Source organism: Gastrolobium bilobum, unplaced genomic scaffold, assembly GCF_033153095.1.
Source record: "Gastrolobium bilobum isolate Gb01-03AN ecotype WA unplaced genomic scaffold, APGP_CSIRO_Gbil_v1 utg5722, whole genome shotgun sequence".
Taxonomy (NCBI): Eukaryota; Viridiplantae; Streptophyta; class Magnoliopsida; order Fabales; family Fabaceae; genus Gastrolobium; species Gastrolobium bilobum.
Window position 1 is genome coordinate 156,766 of NW_026896284.1, and position 22,159 is coordinate 178,924.

Consider the following 22,159-nt stretch of genomic DNA (forward strand, 5'->3'; position numbering starts at 1 on the left):
ACTGGAACTTTTTAAGGGATACACTTCATGATGTTGGTCTTCCCTCTATCATCATAGATCTTATCATGTGGTGTGTTTCATCATGTTCTATGAATGTTCTATGGAATGAGCTACAACTCATGATTTTAATCCGACTAGAGGTCTTAGACAAGGCGACCCATTGTTCCCTTACCTCTTTATTCTTTGCATGGAAAGATTAGTGCACCTTATCTCTTGTGTAGTTAGTGAGAAGTATTGGAAACCGATAGTTCTTCGCAAGAATACACCTCCTATTTCTCACCTAGTTTTTTGCAGATGGTCTCTTATTATGTGCAGAAGCTTCTTCTGAACAAGCGCAGGCCATTTCGACTATTTTGAATGTTTTCTGTAAGTCTTCTGGGCAAAAGGTGAATCACGACAAAATTAAGATTTTCTTCTCCCGAAATGTTAGTCACGCTTTGGCTATGGACCTTAGCTCACGGTTGGGATTCATGAGGACTGCGGATCTTGGTAAGTATCTGGGCATCCCTCTTCAACATCGGAGGATTAGTAGGAGGAATTTTAGTCATATTCTGGACCGAGTCCAAGCTAGAATTAATGGCTGGAATCACTCAAGTTTGTCTTTGGCGGGGCGTATAACTCTTTCAAAGGCAGTTTTATCAAATATTCCTGCCTATCCAATGCAAGTTTCTGCTGTTCCTCTTGGTGTTTGTCAAGATATTGAGAAACATATGAGAAGTTTTGTGTGGGGCTCATTACGTTCAAGGAATCGGCCTCATCTGGTTGCGTGGGAACAAATCTGTTTAGATAAAAAAATATGGAGGTTTGGGTATTATGCGTTTGAATGATGTCAATAAGGCGTTCATTATGAAAGTTGGGTTTGGTATTCTTTCTAACCCAGATGCGTTATGGGTTAAGGTTCTTAGAAGCAAGTACCGGGTGAATCATGATATGCTCCCAGTGGTTGTGGCGTCCCATAACAACTCTAGCCTTTGGAGAGCAATTGTATCTTGTTGGCCTAATATTTTATTGCACTCAAGAATATTGATTGGAGATGGGAAGTTAACTAGATTATGGATAGACTCCTGGGTTCCAGGTTGCGGTCATCTTTCCTCCTATGCTCTCACAAGCATTTCTCATCAAGTAGATCAAGTTATGGTTTCCAGCTATGTCTCTTCAACGGGAACCTGGTGTTGGGAGGCTTTGCAAAATCTTATTCCTCTTCACATCTTGGCACGTTTAAATAATATTCCCCCACCTATGGATGATGGCAACCAGGATAGGATCATTTGGTCCAGGACGTCAGATGGGGTTTTCACGTTGAAGTTTGCATTTACAACGATCTCCAGAATCGTAGATTGTACTATCTCTCTCCCTTGGAACTGTGTTTGGGATTGGAAGGGTCCTGAATGAGTTCGAACGTTCTTGTGGCTTATGCTAGGAGAAAAGCTATTAACTAATGAAAGAAGGTGTAGGCGACATATGGCAAGTAATGACATGTGTCAGGTATGTCATCATTTCCCTGAATCCACCCTTCATGCTATCAGAGATTGTGATGGAGCGCTGCAAGTGTGGAAGTTCGTTGTGAAGCAAGAAGTGTGGTCTGACTTTACTTCCCTAGACCTGCATCATTGGATGATAGCTAATATTTCTAATGATCGGTCTTGGTCTAACTTGACACACCGGTCATTATTCTTTGGGATTATCTCCTGGTTCATTTGGCAAGCTAGGAATAGGTTAATCTTTCAGGGGACGACGGACATTGCTTATAACACTTATAGAGCGGCTTTGAGATACGGAGAAGGGGCTATTTCAACATCAAGCATATTGGAAGAAGCTACTCTTGAGTCTAGTCCGAAAAGGGAGAAACTTGTATCATGGATTTTTCCTATGGAACCCTGGGTTAAACTAAATGTGGATGGTTCTTGTATCAACAATGGAGAGGTTTTTGCATGTGGAGGTGTAATTCGAGATTCATTTGGTAGGTGGCTGATGGGTTTCTGCAAGAATCTTGGCAGTGGTACTATGCTGAGCTGTGGGGTTGTCTTCTCGGGCTTGAGATTGCTTGGAAGAGGGGCTTTCGCTTTGTTTGGCTTGAAGGAGACTCTTTAGTAGCTCAACAACTCATTAAAGAGGGGTGTAGTCACAGGTCACCCCAGTGTTTATTCTGGTCAAGCGAATAAAAAAGATGATGGCTTGGGATTGGAGGATAATGATCTCCCACATTCATAGGGAGGAAAATAGAGTTGCAAATTGGATAGCTTCTTATACTTACATGTTTGATTGGTCCTTACAGAAGTTTGACTCATCTCCTTGAGGATGTTGTGATAGGCTTAGTAGGGATTCCATTGGAGTAGCTTGGCTGATGCTTTGCAAGTAGTTGTTTTTTTTGTTTTTCTTGTTTTTCTTTTCCTTTAGTTTTTTTTTTAAAAAAAAAAAATTACACCTTATGGTAAAGTCAAAGTCATCGCTTCCCGCCAGAATGACGTGGCATGTGCGTAATGCGCACGTCTCGTAAACCAGAGTCGACGCCAAGCAATTACAGGGTCTGCGACTGCGCGACCAGGACTCGGTCTAGCGTCTCGCCCACCCTAAATGAAGAAGATTGAGGAACCAACCTCATCCTTTTACTCAACTTCGTCGTTTTAAAGTATAACGACACAGAGAGATTTCCCATTCGAGTCCATCACTCCCATGTCGATGCTGAATTCTCGGTTTTCTGTTCCACTTTTCATCTCTTGCATGTTCTTCACATGCTTTCCAGGTAAATTTTCTTCTTCTTCTTCTTCTTCTTCTTTTTCCCCATTAATTTATAATTTGTCGATTTCACAAGTTTATTGACAAAAAAAAAAAAAAAGGGTTAAAATCTGTGAGTTTTTAAGCTTGTTTAGCTGATAGGGGATTCGGTTTGGGAAATTTTTGGCCATTGTAATGTTTTACCAGATTGATATATGTGGAATTTTTAATTTTTTATACTTTAATGTGAATTGTGTATTTGCGTGAATGGTTGTGTTACTAACTGTTGTGGCTTCTTCTGCCGCTGTTGATTGAATTTGCACAGGGTTGATGTTATGTGCAGTTGTGTCGCTGAGTTCAATTGAGATCTTTAGAACGCACGAGTGGCTAAAAGCCACTTCAACTGTTTATTTCCTATGCAATGGGGAGAACAAGATAGTGTTTCCAGATGTCAAGAAAGCCCATTTCCTTTATGCTTTCAGCGGTGAAGAATCTTGGCAGGTTCCTTGTTACGTCTTTGCTCTCCTTTTTGGCTTTCCACATATTGCTTTTATGTCTTAATTCTTATTTTTCTTTTTTATATTATTTTTGGCATTCTTTATTCATTAGAAGTAAATCAAGTTATGTATATGCTTACACACTTAAATTTGGCTAACTGAGACTATGAGGGATGTGGTGTGATAGACTGGAAGTTTGGATCCCATGTCCCTTTGGCCGAAGAATTATTATTTTTCCATATTTGACTGCTTAATATGTCTCCAATTACATATTGATGGTATGGTTTTGTTTCAAGGGCCTCACTCTGACTTGAGTTCTAGAATGGAAAATTTGGATGCAGCAATGCAAAGTCATTTTGATGTTGGCTAACATTTATAGAATAAATTTCGAACTTTGGGAATTTATGTCTGTATATTATTTACAAGCAAGCATTTGAGTAACTGTTATTTTTTGCGCTTTAACTTTGAGTGATTTGCTTTAAATTCCAAGTGTCTTCACATTTGAGTTGCATGTGTTTCTGCTTTAAGCAACTGCTGAGATTTTGCTTTGTGCTTCCAGCCTTTAAGCAATTTCTCAAGTGAAAAATGCAAGCGGTGTGGATTATATGAGGAGTACAGCATTACTTCAGATGATGTATTTGACGAATGGGAGTTTTGCCCTTCTGATTTTACCGCACCTGGTGGTGAATATATTCAGTTCAAGGAAAAGGAATTCAATGCTACTTTTCTGTGCCCAGAGTGCTTATCTCTTGCTGGTGGTGGGTATCTTGCAACCTTTTTCTTTGAAGATTCTTTATTACCACAATCATGCTAGTCGACTTATGCATACATCAATGAGTTATTTGAAAAAAATATTTTTGACCTAGGAGATGCCATTGCAAAAGTTGAATAGTTAATCGAAAGTATGGAACTTCAATTTTGATGAATGATTCTTTCGATCTACAGTTGTAGTGCTTCTTACTTACATTTCAATGGTAATTTTTGTCAACAAAAGAGCAACCTGCTTACTATTGTATTGGAGTTGCTCACCATGTATAACTTGGGTATTTAAACTAACAATAGCAGATAACATAAATTCAATAGACTTTTAAGATTCTAAAGAACAAATAAATGAAGTAATTTACTCCCTCCTGTATTTTGTGCTTAGGATGCAAACATCCCCTCTATTGTGAAAAGCTACACAAAATTCTGCAGCTTATCCCAAAAGATGTTGTCATCCTTAGCAAATTTGTTAGCTGGACCATTAGATCATAGTTTTTAAGTCAAATGTCATTTTTACCCTTATTCTGCATCATATGTTTAAAAAAAATAGAAAAATACATTTATTTGGTGTAGAGCTGAATTGAAGGTTCGTCTTGGCGCCACACAATTTCGATTGAAGGTTTAGTTACACTAAATAATTTTTTTTCTCTCGCGCCACATGTAAGGCTAAACAAGAGTTTGAACAGCATTTGACTACAACACATCCATGAGCTAACTATTAACTACTGATAACAAATCCAGTAGGCCTAACTCCAATTTAGATTTAATTGTAGCCATTTTATTTATAAATTCAAGAGTTTTGTGTTTGTTTTTGGTTTATCTAATAAACACAAAATGCAAAGGAAGATAGATTACTCCAAAAAAAATATAACTTTTTTATTTCATAACCGACTAGATGGAAGAATATTGTATTAATTGAAGAGAAGGTACATAGGCTTCCTTATCTTGGTTTTCAATCTTTATAATTATCTTCAATGATAATAAGATATTATTACCTTCGGTCTGAAGTGTTTTCTTCTTAATATTGATATGTATGTGCTTGTCAACTTGTAGAATTACTGGGTATGCCAGTATTAGGTTTGTTCTACTTCCCTGCATCTTTGAACAAACCTTCTAGGACATTTTCGAAGTTATTTTCATGTCATAAGTTTATGGCAAAGCAAGGAAAACTAAATCTTCTCAACCTTCCACGCAATAACCTTCTTTTTTCCCTTGCAGAGCTCTTGAATTTTATTTTCTAGGTGCGCTTGCATCAATACTCGTTTACATGCTAATCTTTATTGCATTTTGTATTAACCAAAGTATTTGTATTGATGCTCTGTAGTTTCTAGCTCTTCTGGTGAGCATGATGATGGAAAAGGAATGCATTTTGCAGTTGTAATTTCGTTAAGTGCTTTGATCTCAACCATACTGATTCTTGGAGTGGTGGGTGCATATAAGTTCTGGCTAAAGAAGAGCAGGGAGCAGGACCAGGCTCGGTTTTTGAAGTTATTTGAAGATGGAGATGACATCGAGGATGAACTGGGGCTTGGTAGGGTGATATGATATAATCAATGGCGGAGCCAGAAGAATATTTTAGTCCACGCCAAACATCAATTCTTGAAAAAAAAAATCAGCCAATGCCAACCATTGAAGAAGTATTTCCATAGTTCTCTGTTATTTTCATAGTTCTATAAATAGAAAGCCAATCATTTTTGAAAACCAGCTTGACACTGGCTGGTTTCAACTGGCTCCTTCACTAGATATAATGATAGTAAACAAAATACCTTCAATACAGTATAGGTTAACTTCAGAATTTTGTTAATAAAATAGGATGAGACATTTATCTTTATTGCAAAGAACCATGCGAATGTTCATATCCACCTTTACGCACAACATAGGGCTATCGTGTACTTCATCTTTAAGATTTGCTCAGCAATCTAGTAGAAACAAATAAGCAAAATAAAAAATTAAGGGCATGTTTGATTAGTGTTTTAGAAAAAAGTTTTTTTATTTAAAAATTAAAAACTAAAAAAATTTGTTTGATAAGAGTGTTTCCTAAAAATAATTTTAAAAACAATCACCGTTTTTTAATTTTTTAATTTTTTTTACAAAACAACTCTTATCAAACGGATTTTTTTATTTTCAAAATGAAAAAATTGTTTTAAAAATAGTATTCAAACTGGGTCAACGTTTCATAACTCCTTTGACTTATTTTTGTTCTGGTTTTCGCTTTTTTATTTTGAGAAGTATAAAAACACCTAGGCCACTTTGTTTTCAATAATGGCAACATTGTAAATAACATATTATTATAATATAATATCGTTTAAATTTCAATTTTTCCCCTTCTTCCTTTCATCTCTAACTTTAGGAAAAATTTGGCCAATAGGAATGCACTCCATCAGGTTGTGTTGCATCGGAGAAAAAAAAAAGTTTACATTTTTGCTTTATCTATTTGGATCCTTTCTTTTTTAAACAAGAAGCTACTTATAAGATAAAATTAAAAAAAAAACTTAAAAAAAAAAACTAAAACTAATTTGATGATTACATAAATTTTTTAACTTAAAAATTAATTAAAAACACATATTTCAAGAAAATACTTTCTTTATTTCGTAACTCTTCATTTAAAAAAAAAGATACAGTTCAAGAAAAACTGATAAAAACTTAAAAAAAGTTCAGGAGCTTTTGACTTTTAAATTTTTTCTTTATAATAAAAAAAATTATGATAAGAACTTTTTTAAAACATATTTAGCCTATTTTCTTATTATAAATAGCTTCTAATTTTATTTTATTTTTAAAAATCCAAACAAATACTATATCTTATTAGTAAAATATAATGTAACATACATTGTTGCACCAATTTTCAATACCATCGTCGTACCTAAAAAGCATTCCTAACTTTTGGATTGAATTGTTTTTTTGCACAAGGTGTATTCAGTCTTCCATGTTTGGCAGCTAAAAGAGCTATTAATCTTCCCAAAATGTTTTCCGATTCCCTAGAGTTGCAAGTTCAGCCCACAGAAATTTTGGATGCCCAAAGACTGCTTAATGGGAAGTTGGAGGTATTAGTGCAATGGGTGGACTTGCCAAATTGTGAGAATTCTTGGAAGGACGTGGAAGCATTTCCCTTCTTTTCACCTTGAGGATAAGGTGTTGCTCAAAGGGGGGAGTGTTGATGGCCCCCCAAAATATGTGTATAAGAAGACAAAGACCCGAAATGGAAGTCCAAATGGATTGGGTCGTGTGGGGGTGGACAATAAAGAAAGAGATAAGTTATTTTACCTATTTTTTTTTTGCCTATATTTATTTATGGGAAATAAGACTCTCATGTCACATGAGATATTTTCATTTTCCTACACAAATTCGTTTTCCGTGCCAAATAATTTTTCTTTTCTTTTTTAATATAAAATATGAGATCCACATTTAACTTCTCTCTACTTTTTTTCTCTCCTACAATCTTACAACATAAGAAAAGTTAAACCCTTTATTTATTACTCTCCAATACCGATATATTAGAATCTAGAAAGGAGAGAGAAAGATAAATATTAATTAAGATTCTGACTTAATAATCTTTTAGAGTGGTAAATAAAAATAGGCAGAAAAAAAAAAAAAATAGAATAAGATATCTCATGAAGAAGATGTAAAAGTTGAAAGTTGAAATGGAAGGGGACTTTGTTAAAGAGGTGGACATGTGGCAAGCATTGAATGGTGATTTGGAAATGGGGGAAAACAGAATGGGAGAATCTGTTGCATATATGGAAGGGGATGATGGTGTGGTCCGTGTGGAGGGGATTATGGAAAAAGTAAGCTAATCATTAGGTAAAGAAAAGGAAACTCTGCAAGATAGGGTTGTTTCTTGTGGAAGTAGAATTTGAATGGATCTTGTTATTAATTGAGTCTTTGATTTCTGTTATTGAGTCAGTCATTAGTAATTCAGTTTTTTTGCTTATAGAGTCTGTATTGTGTCCGTTAATCTGTAATGCTTTGTAGTGCTGTCCAAGTGGTTCGACAAGTGTTTTGGGAGAACATTATAGGGGGCTGTATCCCCAGATTGTGATGAATTCAATAGCATTTTCTGTTTTATCAAAGGCTGGTGCCATCAAAAGTAGAGAGAAAACGCTGCTATAAATTGAAAAAGTGCTATGTGTAATACTCTTTCTTTAGACCGGCGCAGATGACCGAATCTAAAACACAAGATGTTCCATATAAGCAAGTGGGTGACCATTGAATAGGTAGAACTCTTACAAATTTGCATAATACAAAGACAAAAAAGAAGCTATATTATCATGATCCATGTAAGCTGATATTTCAAGTGCTCAGAATTTAGCAATAACAATAGCAGATGATGCTTTGATTTGTGAAGCTGCTGCTTCTGCTTCTGCTTTTGTGTGATCAGAGGAGAAGCAAGAAACCATGCATAGGAGACCTCAACCATGACAATCAAAGCAAGCATTTCATGAACATAGTACTCTAGTCTCTAGGAGGAACATGAGAATTGAGAAAGCAATATTTAATTTGACTGGAAGTTGCTGCCTGCCTGCCTAAAACACCAACAGAGTAGCTGTGCTTCAATAAGATCATTGCGCAGTGCTGCTAAGGCTTAAACACATGCATTGTACACAGAATCCATCCCGGACAAGATAGAAGGTAGTGAAAACTGTCACAAATATTTCATTAAGCACGTAATCCAGATTTAGTCAAAATTTTGGCATCTTAAAAATTTCAGGGAACAACTTCAGTTAGTAGTCAACAAGTTTCATCGAAAGAAATTGCCTTCATGGATCGAAGTTTTCTCTGAAGTGTAGCGTTCACTTTAAAGAGTGAGGTGCAGGGTTAGCACATGGATAACCAAATATGAATTTGTTAGAAACCACTTTCTTGATTTTCTCATTAGTGTTCACCACTTTGACTTTACAATTTAAAGCACTTGCTAGGACCCAAATCCATGTTATATAACTTCCTTTTCTCTTTCGTTGACAACGGTTTCTTATTAGATGAACTCTAGTCATTACATGGTGTTTTTGGTACAGTAGTCACAAAATAGTTGGTTTTACTAATAGGGCATCCTTCAGTTAGCCAAAAATAAGATATATAAAACTAACTAGCTTCTTTTTCAATAATAAAAAACTCCCCAAAAAAGAACATACAATAATAACCCATTAGTCTATTACCTATCACTATTTTTTCAAGTGTTGTTAGGTTATACTTTGCAGATTCAAGCAGCAGTTACGTCAGTTCAAGAAATCATATATGAGAACTTATAAACCAGAAAATTCCTTACCGGCATAATGATTAATGAAGGTAAAGACAGGAAAACGAGCTTGAGCAATTAAGAATCCAAAGCCCACAAAACCTAACTAGAAGAGCTCCTTATTGATTTCTCAAAATTATAAAGCTCCTTTGAATTGGAACCATAAATAGCCTTAATTGTGTCCCTGCAGAAACTACAAGAAAGAAGAGGATTGGATAAGAAACACATACCTAGGGTGTCTTTGTTTCAAGGAAAAAGTTTTGCTTATTATTTCGTGCTTGTTTTTGTACACTATCCTTAGGTAGATAAATTGAATAAAAGTCATGTTATCAAAAAAAAAAAAAAAAATTGAATAAAAGTCAATAAGAAAATTTGGGGCATGTTAACAAAATTTGAAACATGACTTCTGCTTTAGCAAAATTCAGCATGCACATCGGCACATGTTCTAGCCTTGACAGTAGTACAGTACTATGAGCAACTCTTATCTGTTGTAAGGTGATAGGTAACAGAGAACAGAGTAACGAAAATTGAAAAGAGAAACAGAAAGTGTATTGAATTATACTGCAAATAGTAAGAACAATATGATATATGACACTTCCAGAGGTAAGTCTCTCCCTATCAGTAAAAAGCTGCCTAAAACGATAACCACTATCTTCCAGAGGTATTCATGATCTCATAACAGAATTGCTACCCCCATAACAGAATTCCTTCACACACTCCCCAATCCTGGGCGTACATGTCAGCCACTAGAGTATAATGGATTGTCTACACCACGAACCTATCCTACGGAGTGAAGATTGATACCTCAAAGGATCAAACACCTATCAGAGCCACTTCAATGGAGGATGTGGTCTTTTCTTAATAAAATTAAAAGATTATGTGCACCATACTGCCATGTCATAATAAACCCACTAGGCCACTAGCACCATTGGAAATTAGTGCGCAACCAAATGAAGGCAAAGGTTAACAAATGCTCACCTCATTGTATCTACGGATTTGGCTTAGGAGTTTAACTCATTGTTTGTTGTTATTATATACATATATATCTGAAGTATCAACACCAAACAAAATAATTTTTCTTACGAAAACATTTTCAGGTTAACAAAATTTCCCCATAATGTGATTCTCCTGAAAAGATACTTCATTCAAAAGCAAGTGAGAAAGGTGGACCTGCAAGCCTCCTTGTTGAGTTTCTTCTCTTTAATTCCATACAAAGATTCAAATACCTCTGGCTCTACACGGCAAAAGAATGGACGCTCTGAAGAAGAAAAAGAACAAGTTAAACTCCAAAGATAGCATTCCCATGATAAAATTCAAACATCATAACTGAGAGGGATGATGACCAGAGTAAATGGAGCATTTCCGAGTACTCTTTTCATAATGAATACACCATCCATCTGGACCTATCAAGCTTTTGTAGAGCTGAAATTCATCACAGCAGATCGATCATGAACACAATGACAATTGAAAAAAGACAAACAAACTATTTTATACAATAAATGAAGGGAATATAATCTCTCATATTGCACTAGACAATCTTGTCATGCACACACAAAAAAGTGGATAAGACCCACTTGTTTTCTTTCTCTCTTCTCCTTAGTGGATATCTATATTCCCATAAATGAAATGTTCACAGCTCAATTCACAGACACAGAGTATATCATATGCTCGAGAAGATAATATGTTCTAAATCTATATAAAGAATAAACCTTAGCCAGTTATAGATATCATATCAACTTGTTTCACATGAAGCAAAAAAACTTTATTTTTTTGTTGAGATTTTTTCAAAGCAAAACTTGGAAGTTCAAAATTAAACCTCAACATGTGAAGGGTCGGTGAAAATTTCTTCGGGAGAGGCAAAAGAAGGACCCTTGTCGAGTTTACAGCAGGCCCCACAACCCTCAACGCAATGCCATGATAATTCCTTCTTCTCGCCGCCGAAACCAACGGTGTTCTGCCTTTGCTTTTTGTCAGTCTTTACCGTTGCTGTTCGCCGTTGGCGACGCGCCGCCGAATTCACAGCTAAGGATAACGGCGGTGTCATGGTGGCGGTGGCGGGATACATGATAAGGGTCTTATTTCTTAAACTTGATTGTGGCTGATTTCCTTAAACCATGTTCCCAAGATACTGAACCCTCTTGTACTAAAAAAAAATACTAAACCCTCTAACTCGTTACGGAACTTTTGCTTCAAAAACTTTAAAAAATAAAAATAATGATACATTATTTTTAATTACCAAAAATAAATATTAAATATGGATAATCAATTAATTATACAAAGATAAAAATAAATATAACCGTTGGATCAACATAATCGATCTAATGATGATATTTATTAATAGTAATATTAATTGATTGTTACACTATCTTTCTTCTTATAAAAAAGACGGTATTGTTTTTGTAATTATTAAAATATATCTTTATTATTATTTTTTGTAAGTCCTCTCGAGGAAATACTTATCTTTTCTTGACTTTACATAATGTGATATTTATTATTTGGACTTTTATTTTTAACTATTTATCTTGTAAGAGATATAATATAGTCTTTCTATATTAATTTAAAATTTCACCCAACTTAATTTTTTATAAATTTATATTAATTTATTAGTTAATATAATTAATTAAACTTCGATTGCAGTAGTAAACAATAATGCGTTCACGAATTCATCTAATTTTAAATAGTAAATACGTTAAGTAATAGTGCTTTCTTTTTTTTTCATCTTTGTTTGTCTCTAGCGGTTCCAGCGATATAAATTAAATAAGTTAATTAGATTTTGGTCTAAAAGATCACTGTAGATAAAATGAGGCAAGAGTTATAATTTTCTAAAGAAGAAGATTCATTCTTTCTTTTTAGTCATCTGATGTAAAATGTGAAAAAAAATAACTTTTTATGTTATAATTAATATATTATCAAAAGTACACAGAGTAAAACATTATAAAGCATTATAAAAACACAATTTATATCCTTTGAAAAGTACACACATTAAACCTTTACTTGTATGCTAACATAGACTATGTCGGGTGCTCATCTTAATCATGCAATCCCTGAATTTGAATACTCAACCGTAATTATTGAAGACCGGTAATAATTTATAATATGCATTGACATAAACAATAAATAACATGAATAAATTAATTATTGAACAAATGATATAACTATCAATAAGAGAAAAAAGAAGTTATGTAACATTTTATTTATATAAAATAGGACGGAGATTACAAAGACCTTAAATAGTAATTTACAGAAATTGCTTTTGTGTTGTGTTGTGTTGTGGCGACCATTTCAGTCTCCAGTATAACTACATCCGATTCGTTGATGGTTGAGCAACTTCTCTAAAGACTAGTTAAGTTGCTTACTCTGATTTTTGCTTTGATCTTCTTGCCGGAGATTTTTGGTACCACCTTGTACACCTCCCCACAAATTTCAGAATCTCATCAATTAGAACAACAGGGGATGCAACAACCAAAACCAAAAGCCATTCTCTGAAGCTCAGGGGAACAATGCCAAATATTTGAGCTAAGAATGGCACATACAAGATCAAAAAGTGAAGACCAAATGACACAGACATTGCCAAAAGAAGCCAAGGGTTGACCCAAGGAGGCATTGTCAAAAGGCTTCCATCCTCAGAAAGGGCATTAAGGGAATTGAACATTTCAATGGCTACCAACACAGAGAGGGAGAGAGTCATAGCTTTCACTTTCCCAGCTCGGAAATATTCACAAGGGTCATTATCAAATGAGAAAACTCTATCACCAGCAGTGAAAGGAGAAGCAGTGAAATTCTCCCATTTGGAGCATTGACCCCAGTTGGAAAGTTGGGAGTAAGTAACAAGAGTATGACCATCCCCAGTAAGATCAATACCCAAGAAGGAACCATGTGTATACCATATAATGAAAACACCAACTGTGGCTATTCCAACATACATCCCAATAACCTGTGCAATGTAACAACATGGAGAAGAAATAAGTAAACCATATATATTACCAATATTTTACAACATACACCCAAATTAATACTAGGAGAAGTTATACTTACCATCTTTTTTTCTTATCACTTCTTACTCTTAGAGAATAATATGAAATTATTAAAAAAGTTCTCACCTAATACTTTTAGATTTTGGATTGAATTGGTTCTTTTCATGATATCAGAGCTTCAGTGACCACAAGGTCACGAGTTGGGTGAGATATCAATGAAATAGTTGGGTGAGGGCATTTTTAATGGTTTTATATTATTCTCTAACACTTACAATCAATCTCGTTATCGTTGGATTAAAATGAAATCAACGATTACAAAATGACATCAAGTGAAAGGAGTTGATTTGATTTTAATACAATAACAATAAAATTAGTTGTGAAAGGTGGTAAAAAAAACGGTGATATGTATAACCTATCTGATTTTGATCCAATAAAAATAAGATTGGTTGTGAAAGGTGGTAAGAAAAAAAAAGGTGATATATATAACCTATTCCATTAATAACGTGTATGAGGAAGGTTAAAGAAAAAAACAAGAAAAATTACCAGATAGCGGAATAAAATCCACCAACTAATTAGTGCGTCATTTTTGGGACGAGGAGGCTTCTTCATTATATCCTTATCTGGAGGATTAAATCCCAAAGCTGTTGCTGGTGGTCCATCTGTGACAAGATTGACCCACAGAAGCTGAACAGGTAGCAAACCTTCAGGAATACCTAGGGCAGCCGTTAGAAATATAGAAGCAACCTCCCCAATATTGGAAGATATCATATACCTGCAAAATAATTTCTAAATCAGTGGAAAAGATATAGATATTTTTATCATTGGAATTACTAAGAAATATATAGACACATCCATTCACCTGATAAAAGCCTTCATGTTACTGTAGATAGATCTACCTTCACCCACAGCAGCAACAATCGTATTAAAATTATCATCAGCCAAAACCATATCCGAAGCTTCCTTTGCCACCTATTGGACAATCATAATATTAGAAAGATAATTAGCAACAAAAAAACAAACAGAACTACATTTTAGCATAAAATGAGATAAAAAGAGTTGAAACAACTAACAAGTATTAGTATGTTTACTAATGAAAAACAAATACCTCAGTCCCTGTAATTCCCATTGCAATGCCAATATCAGCAAGCTTCAAGGCAGGTGCATCATTAACACCATCTCCAGTCATGGCCACTACTTCTCCATCCTCTTTGAGCAGCTTCACAATTTCTTGCTTGTGTCTAGGTTCAGCTCTTGAAAATAAAAGCCCTCCACTCTGATCCAGATGAGCTTTTTTATCACGCAGCTCCATAAACTGTTTTCCCGTTATGCTTCTCGAGCTTATGTCTTCATTGGGTCCAAATACACCTATTTCATGGCATATAGCTTCTGCTGTTTCCTTGTTATCTCCAGTTATAACCAAAACTCTAATTCCAGCTGCTCTACAGTCCTCAAGTGCTTGGTGTACCTCCTCCCTAGGAGGATCCTGAGCACAATTTCAACATGCAAAATTTCAAAAAACTACCACAACTACCAGATATGATTGAAGTGAGAAAACACAGAGTGTAAAATGAGAAGATCAAAACTTACCCTTAAACCAGCCAGGCCAATAAAAATAAGTTCAGTTTCAATTGATGAATAGTTAGAAGGATTAAGCAAAAGCTGGTGAGCTGGATGATCATCATTGCCGCTGTAGCTTTCAAACATAGGGAGCTCGTCCTTGTATGCAAATCCCAAACAGCGCAATGCACTAGTTGACATTTCAAGAAGAGCTTGCAATACAAGGTTCCTACCATCATCGTCCAATTTCACAATAGTACCATCAGACAACTGCATTTTGGTGCTTCTTTCCAACACATTTTCTACAGCACCCTATCAAAATTGAGGACCACATAGCCAAATATCAGTTTAAAATATTTCCCAACAGTAAAAAAAAATGTGAAACAGAAACAGGACAAGTTGGAACCAAGGAAGACAAAAATAGACAATACCTTCACCAGCAGTGACTTTTTCCCTTCACCTGAGTCCACAATAACACCCATTGACTTCCTATCATGGTCAAACTCAAGAGTAGCAATCCGACGGTCACTTTTATTCCACCAATTACAACAACCTTAATTAAAATCGATGGAAAAGCAAGTTAATCATATGTAATTGATCAATCTGTTTCATTACCAACTCGAATTACATCAAAAAGTCAAGCACAACATTCTTATTTTTGTCATTATATACAACAAAATTAAGAAACTCGTTCTGAAAGTGATCAAGGTATATTCAGAGACATCAACTATTGGATTTGACAGATTCCCATAGATAATTTATGTCAGAATAAATGACCAAAAGATTCAACTTACGTAGTAAGGCACTTCTTGGTGAACATGCACCACTGGATCCTTCAGGAAGGCCCATCTTCTCCACCAGAACCTAGAATCCAAAGAAGAAGCGCACACACACAAAAAAATTAAAAAAGTATCAAACAAAACAGACAACAAATGCAATCAATTTGACACCAAGAAAAAACAACAACTTTCATTTGCTAATGCTAATTATTCATAAGGATGGTTCATCCAAGAGACAATGACAAATAATTCATGATAAAAGGAGCAAGGAATGTTAAATTTTTTTAAAAAAAAAAAAAAAGTATTTAAGTTACCTTTAAGGCTGCTTCAGTTGGAATTCCATGAGCAACAAACTTCTGTTCTGCCTCTTCTAATCCAGCATCATTACAAATGGCAGCGATTTTGGCTATCATCTCAAGATTAGCATCCAATTGACCCATTGGCCAGTCCTCTATCTTACCATCAGATGGATTATAAGTAGTTCCTTCCACCTTGAAGGATTGCAGTGTGTCTACTTTAGACCCAATAGCCACAAGTTTTGTCACAGCCATCTGATTTGTTGTCAATGTACCCGTTTTATCCGAACAAATCACAGTTGTACAACCAAGAGTTTCCACACTTGTTAGCTTCCGAACAAGGGCATTCTTAGCAGCCATCTTGCGAGTACCAAGCGCCAAACAAGTAGTAATAACCGCAGGTAAACCTTCAGGAATAGCAGCCACGGCCAATGCAACAGCAATCTCAAAGTAATAAGTGCACTTCTCAAACGAAAACTTGAAGTTACTTGGCCACCCATTCACATAATCCCAGTTCAGAAAATACTTAATATTGATGACCCACACCAAAGCACACACCACACCAATTATCCGAGTTAACAACTCCCCGAACTCATTGAGCTTCTTCTTAAGAGGTGTATCTTCCACACTCAGCGCCGCCACGTGTATCTGCTTGTGCACTTTCCCAATCTCTGTTTCCATTCCTGTTTGTGTAACCAAACAATAGCAATGGCCGTTAACAACCGTTGTCCCCGCGAAAACCATACACTTCTTGGCTTGAATATCAGCATCCTCGGGAACAACCTTGTTTGTCTTAATCACTGCTTCACTCTCCCCTGTGAGGGAACCCTGTTCGAGACGCAGAGTGGAGCTAATTAACTCCACAACACGCATATCAGCAGGGACCTTATCACCAACCTTAAGCTCCACAACATCGCCGGGGACGAGTTCCTTCGCCGGCACGCTCGGGATCCACCTGCCGCCGCGAACGACGGCTGCGTGCTCGGATTGAATCTCCTTCAAAGCCTCGAGTGCTTTCTCGGCATTGCTCTCTTGCCAGACACCAACAATGGCGTTGACGATGAGTATGAGGAATATGACAAGAGGCTCCACGAAGGCCGTGATCTCCATGTCGCTTCCTTCCTCGCCGTCTAACCAGGCGAGGATGAAGGAAACGACGGCGGCGAAGAGGAGGATCCGAACCAAAGTGTCGTTGAACTGATCGATAACGAGGCTCCATATCGATTGTCCCTCGTGATTGTCCAACTCGTTGTAACCATAAATACGACGCCGTTTCTCAACCTCGTCGTGACTTAAGCCTTTTTTCACTGTCACCTTAAAATGCTCTTCGCATTCGGTAACACTCTTGGCCCAAACCTTAAACATTTCCCTCTCCGAACTCGCGTTCGTGTGGTTCACGTAATTCTCACCTCCCTTCCCCATCTCGAACTCAAAACGACAAGCGTTTCAGGTACTAAACCCAACCAAAGTGTGTTTAAGGTTGTCTGCAACCGGACCATACGGTACTGAAAAGTGCAAAAAGGGAGAAAAGAAAGAAACCAAGCGTTTCAGCTACTAAAACAAACCAAATTGTGTTTAAGGTTGTCTGCAACAGGACCACTGAAAAGTGCAAAAAGGGTGAAAAGAAAGGAAGCTTCGAGGTTTGACTTCAGATTTCTAATGTTGAATTGCATTTATAAAAAGTGTGTGAATGTTGATTCCCCCAGTATGATTGTGTAGTTTCGAAAAAATTAAGATTAACTAAGGAAGTCGTTTTGTAAGCAATTTCGTGGTAGCTTCGCGCGGGATTAAAATAAAATTCGACATTTAAGCATGACGTTATGTTTGTTGGGGAAGTCAAATGTTATTTCGATGACGTGTCGTTCGTTTATTGGTGGATCGTCTTTCACGTTGGCTAGGTTTCTTATTCGCCGTGCATTTTCGTTGCTTTCTCTGTTGGCTAACGTTATAACATTATAGTATTCTCTCTCTCAAGTACGTTCGATTTATAAAATACTGCAGCACGCAAGTGTTGATGATCTGGGACGTTAATCACTTCACGTATTTGCTTTTTCAATAATAAATTGATGAATGATTGATTAATCAGTATTTTGATTTTCTTTACTACAGAATTAAAATATAGGATAGATCTTCGATCAGGTAGAACTGTATATAATTATAGGCATGAGCTCAGAGATATTTTATGAAGAGATATCTATTTGCTGGGAGACAATGTATCAATTAATGCGTGTGCTCAGTGTTGACATTAATTGTAAAATAGATCAAAATCCTCCGTACTTGAGGTCTTTAGCCTTTATTTATAGTGTTACCTTTATGGGCTTGGGCTTTTTGGAACTCCAAATTGTTAGCTTCTTTAACATCATTGTTGGATTAGGATTCCTCTTCCTTAGTCCTCTAGTTGTTGGGATTCTACTAGGATAAGACTCAATCCTTCCTTTTGATAAATTGTGTCGGCAAACTGTGTGCTAGGATGAGCTCCTAGAACTTTTTGTCAGCAAATTGTGTGTCGTTGTCAGTGATGATTTTAGTCGGGATTCTAAATTAGCTGACGATGTTCCTTTCGGAAAATCTATGGACTCTTGCTAAGGTTATAGTGGTGAGTGGTTCACCCTTAATCCACTTTGTGAAGTAATTCACATCAACTATCAACCAACAAAGTTGTCCTTCAGCAGCGATGAAAGGTCCTAAGATGTCAATACCGCACTTATAAAACAGCCAAGGTGACGTAATAGTTTGGAGCTCTTATGGGGAGTGTGATGGACATGTGCATGTCTCTGGCATTGGTCGCACTTCTTAATGTGCTTCTTGGCATCAGCCTCCACTGTCGGCTAATAATATTCTGCTCGAAGTGCTTTCTGGGCTAGTGACTCACCCTCCATGTGGTGTCCATTAATGCCTTCGTGGATCTTGATCAGGACATAGTCCGCCTCATTTGGATCCAGGCATTTAAGCATTGGTGCGTAAAACCCTTTCTTGTATAGATGCCCTTCAAGTATGGTGTAACATACCGAATTCTTGATAAGCTTATTATCCTCTGAGAGCTCGTCTGGAAGGGTTTCCTTTTCCAGGTATGCCGCTATGTGCTTTCTTCAATCCTCACCATTGGTGATTATCATGATGCAACTAGGCTCCGGGATGCTTTGCTAGATCACGGTTCTGTGATTACCTAGGCTCTTTGTTCTAGCAAAGCAATATGTCTGCCATGCTATTCTCACTTCTTGGTATATACTCGATTATGGCCTCATCGAACTCGGCTAGTAGTTCTTTTACCTTGTTCAGGTATTTCATCATAAGCAGGCCATTTTCTTGGTATTTCCCATCCACTTGCGAAGTTACGAGCTTGGAGTCACTAAGTATTTTTACTCTCTTGGCCCCATACTCCTTCGCTTGCAATAGTCCAGCAATGAAGGCTTCATACTCAACCTGATTGTTGGAGGTCGTAAATCCAAAATACAAAGAATGCTCAATGGATATGCCCTCCTGACTTTCAATTATGACGCCAGCTCTACTGCGCTTGACGTTTGAAGATTCGTCGATATAGATTGTCTATAAACCATATGGAGCTTGAAGTTCACCCTTTTTGGGGGTTAACTCAAGTACAAAGTCGGCCAATACTTGTGATTTAATGGCTTTCCGAGGCTCATAAGATATATCAAACTTAGAGAGTTCTATTGCCCAATTTATCATTCTTCCTGCCAAGTCTGGCTTGTGTAGTATTTGTCTCATAGGCTGATTTGTTCTCACAATCACAGGATATCCCTGAAAGTAAAGACAGAGCCTTTTGGCCGTGGTGAGCAAAGTGTATGCCACATTTTCCAGCTTTTGATATATGAGTTCTGATCCCTATAGGCTTCGTCCTATGAAGTACATCGGTTGTTGCCCCTTACTCGTCTCTCTTACTAAGGAGGCACTCACTGCCTCTTCACCTACATAGAGGTATAATTTTAGCATCTCTCCAGCTTCGGGCTTTGATAATACTGGCGGGGTTGCGAGATATTTCTTTATCTCTTCAAATGTCGCCTTACATTCCTCTCCCCTTCCAAATTTGGCCTCATTTTTCAGGAGTTTGAAGAAAGGGAGGGATTTCTTTGCAGACCTCGGTAAAAATCTTGTCAGGGTGGCTAGCCATCGTGTAAGCTGCTAAACTTTCCTTTTACTTTTGGGATCCTTTATTTCCAAGACAGCCCTGCATTTGTCAGGGTTGACTTCAATCCCCTAATTTGTAAGCATAAAATCCAGAAATTTATTCACTGATACTCCAAATACGCATTTGGTTGGGTTCAACCTAATACGCCGAGATCTCAGCTGTTCAAACATCTCCCTCAGGCCGACCACGCGGTCTTCAAGCCGCATTGACTTCACTATCATGTCGTTAATGTACCCTTCCAAGTTCCTTCCAATTTGTTTTTCAAAAACCCTATTCGTCATCCTCTGATATGTTGCTTTGGCATTTCTTAGGACGAATGGCATCACATTGTAACAAAAGATCACCTTCTCGAAGATAACAAGGCGGTCTTTTCGTGATCAGATTGGTGTAGAGGGATTTGATTATACCCTAAAAATGTGTCCATGAATGAAAAGTGTTGGAACCCTGAGGAGTTGTCCACCAATTGGTCTATGTTGGGCATGAGGTAGGAGTCTTTTGGGTAGACCTTGTTTAGGTCAGTACAGTCCACGCAGATTCTCCATTTTCCACTTAGTTTCTTTACTATCACCATATTGGACAACCAAGTTGTGTATTGTATTTCCCTGATGAAACCTGCTTCCAGCAACTCGTCCACATTATCATTCAGGGCATGGCGTCGGTTTGGACCTATCTTCCTCTTCCTCTAGGCTACTGGCTTAAATCCGGGATATATAGACAGCTTATGACAGCAAAATGTGGGATCTATCTCCGGTATCTTTGATGCCTTCCACGCGAACACGTTTTAGTTTTCTTTCAGAAAGGAGATAAGCTCCTCCTTTACCTCGACTGCCATAGTCATGTCGATCTTCGCGTAGTGTTTGCCGTATTCTTCAATGATGACACTCTCCAATTCTCCTTCTAGTTCTGGCCTAGGGGTTTGTAATTCATCCTTCATGTCAAGCTCAACCATGTTAACTTGGTTGTCGCATGGGTATACAGAGTCGGACTTGGCCGAGGTTTTTTCTCCTTCTCAAATTATGGGAGGTGATGATGGATCGCCCTGAGTTACCTTGAGTGTTTCATAATAACACTCTATGGCTTTTATTTGATCTCCTATGATAATGACGACCTAATTCTTTGATCCCACCATTTTCAATGCCTGATGTTTGGTGGAAACAAGCACATCTCATTCATGTATTGTAGGTCGTCCTATTATGGCATTATAGGATGAAATTGCATCCACCATAATAAATCGAACACAGTCAGCCAGGAATGACTCCTTTGCTCCCAGAGTGAGCTTTAAGTTGATATAACCTTTAGGGGATGACCGCTCTCCATTGAATCCTACTAGCTCGGTCACGCAAGGCTTTAGGTATTGCTCATCTAAATTCATTTTCACGAAGGCATTCCAGAAGAGTATGTCAGCTGAGTTTTCGGGGTCTACGAATATCTTTTTAACCCAACAGTTTACCAAGATCCTGGTGATGACCAATCCATTGGTGTGGCTCGGGATCACTTTCTCTAGGACTTCTTTAGTGAAAAACAACCTTGGGGGCTTAGGCTTATCTCCATTTTCTTTGAAGATTGGTCTGTCTTTTAATGGACATGACATCCTTAAGGTATTTCCTTCTTGCAATGATTATGTTACCCCCGCGTCCAAGTGCTTCACTTATCACATTGCACTCATATTCAGCTTTTTCATATTCATTATTTGTTGCGTTGGCCTTCTTGCCTTTGTTGTCTCATCTTGCTGCGTCTTCGCTGCCTATGCTTGTAGTTCTTCCTTCCTTAAGTGCGAATAAGATATTGCTTCAACTTTCCTTCTTTAATAAACTTTTCAATAGCATCTCGGAGATCCTAGTACTTGTCAGTGGTATGCCCATGACCGTTATAAAATGCGCAGTACTTGGAGAGGTCTAATCCACCCTTGTTCCTGATGAGCTTCGGCCTTTCAACATTACGGAGCTCGGTCTGGGCTACTTCTCTCCATATTCTAGATCCTGACACATTAAGAGGCGTATAGTTGTCGAACTTGGTTCTCGTGGAGCGTTCCTCTGATTTTCTAAACTTTGAATCGACGGCCTTCTTGGAACTTTGCCGATCTCTGTCTCTGTTTCTCTTGTTCGGGCTCTGGCCAGCCTCATCACCTTTAATGGTGCAATAAACCAACATTATCTCTTCCACATCCAGATATTTGTCGGGATTCTTCCAAGTCGTTGTTCA

The 22,159-nt window shown here is 37.2% G+C and overlaps 3 protein-coding genes across 5 annotated transcripts; 1 reads left to right on the forward strand and 2 right to left on the reverse strand.

Moving 5' to 3' along the window:
- Positions 1-2,520: 2,520 nt before the first annotated feature.
- LOC133298622 (uncharacterized) lies at positions 2,521-5,617 on the forward strand. Its single transcript, XM_061497953.1, has 4 exons — positions 2,521-2,743; positions 3,041-3,216; positions 3,772-3,970; positions 5,299-5,617. Exons 1-4 carry the CDS (start codon positions 2,674-2,676, stop codon positions 5,517-5,519), a joined length of 666 nt encoding a protein of 221 aa, XP_061353937.1. The 5' UTR covers positions 2,521-2,673; the 3' UTR covers positions 5,520-5,617.
- Positions 5,618-8,100: 2,483 nt separating this feature from the next.
- LOC133298620 (uncharacterized) lies at positions 8,101-11,312 on the reverse strand. Of its 3 annotated transcripts, none has more exons than XR_009749833.1 (5): positions 11,021-11,312; positions 10,548-10,626; positions 10,375-10,462; positions 9,235-9,397; positions 8,101-8,494 (listed from the first exon to the last, which is right to left on the reverse strand). XR_009749833.1 is itself a non-coding variant. In XM_061497951.1 (5 exons), the coding sequence occupies exons 1-4, from the start codon at positions 11,267-11,269 to the stop codon at positions 9,307-9,309; spliced, it is 507 nt and encodes a 168-aa protein (XP_061353935.1). In that variant the 5' UTR covers positions 11,270-11,312; the 3' UTR covers positions 8,101-8,386; positions 9,274-9,306. The 3 variants fall into 3 exon arrangements, 1 of the variants encoding a protein (XP_061353935.1); XR_009749832.1 differs by having other exon boundaries at positions 8,101-8,610; XM_061497951.1 differs by having other exon boundaries at positions 8,101-8,386; positions 9,274-9,397.
- Positions 11,313-12,556: 1,244 nt separating this feature from the next.
- On the reverse strand, positions 12,557-17,232 carry LOC133298624 (calcium-transporting ATPase 1, endoplasmic reticulum-type-like). The gene is made up of 8 exons (XM_061497954.1): positions 15,829-17,232; positions 15,530-15,599; positions 15,167-15,288; positions 14,766-15,047; positions 14,284-14,661; positions 14,038-14,147; positions 13,722-13,950; positions 12,557-13,138 (listed from the first exon to the last, which is right to left on the reverse strand). Exons 1-8 carry the CDS (start codon positions 17,230-17,232, stop codon positions 12,557-12,559), a joined length of 3,177 nt encoding a protein of 1,058 aa, XP_061353938.1.
- Between the last annotated feature and the right edge of the window lie 4,927 nt (positions 17,233-22,159).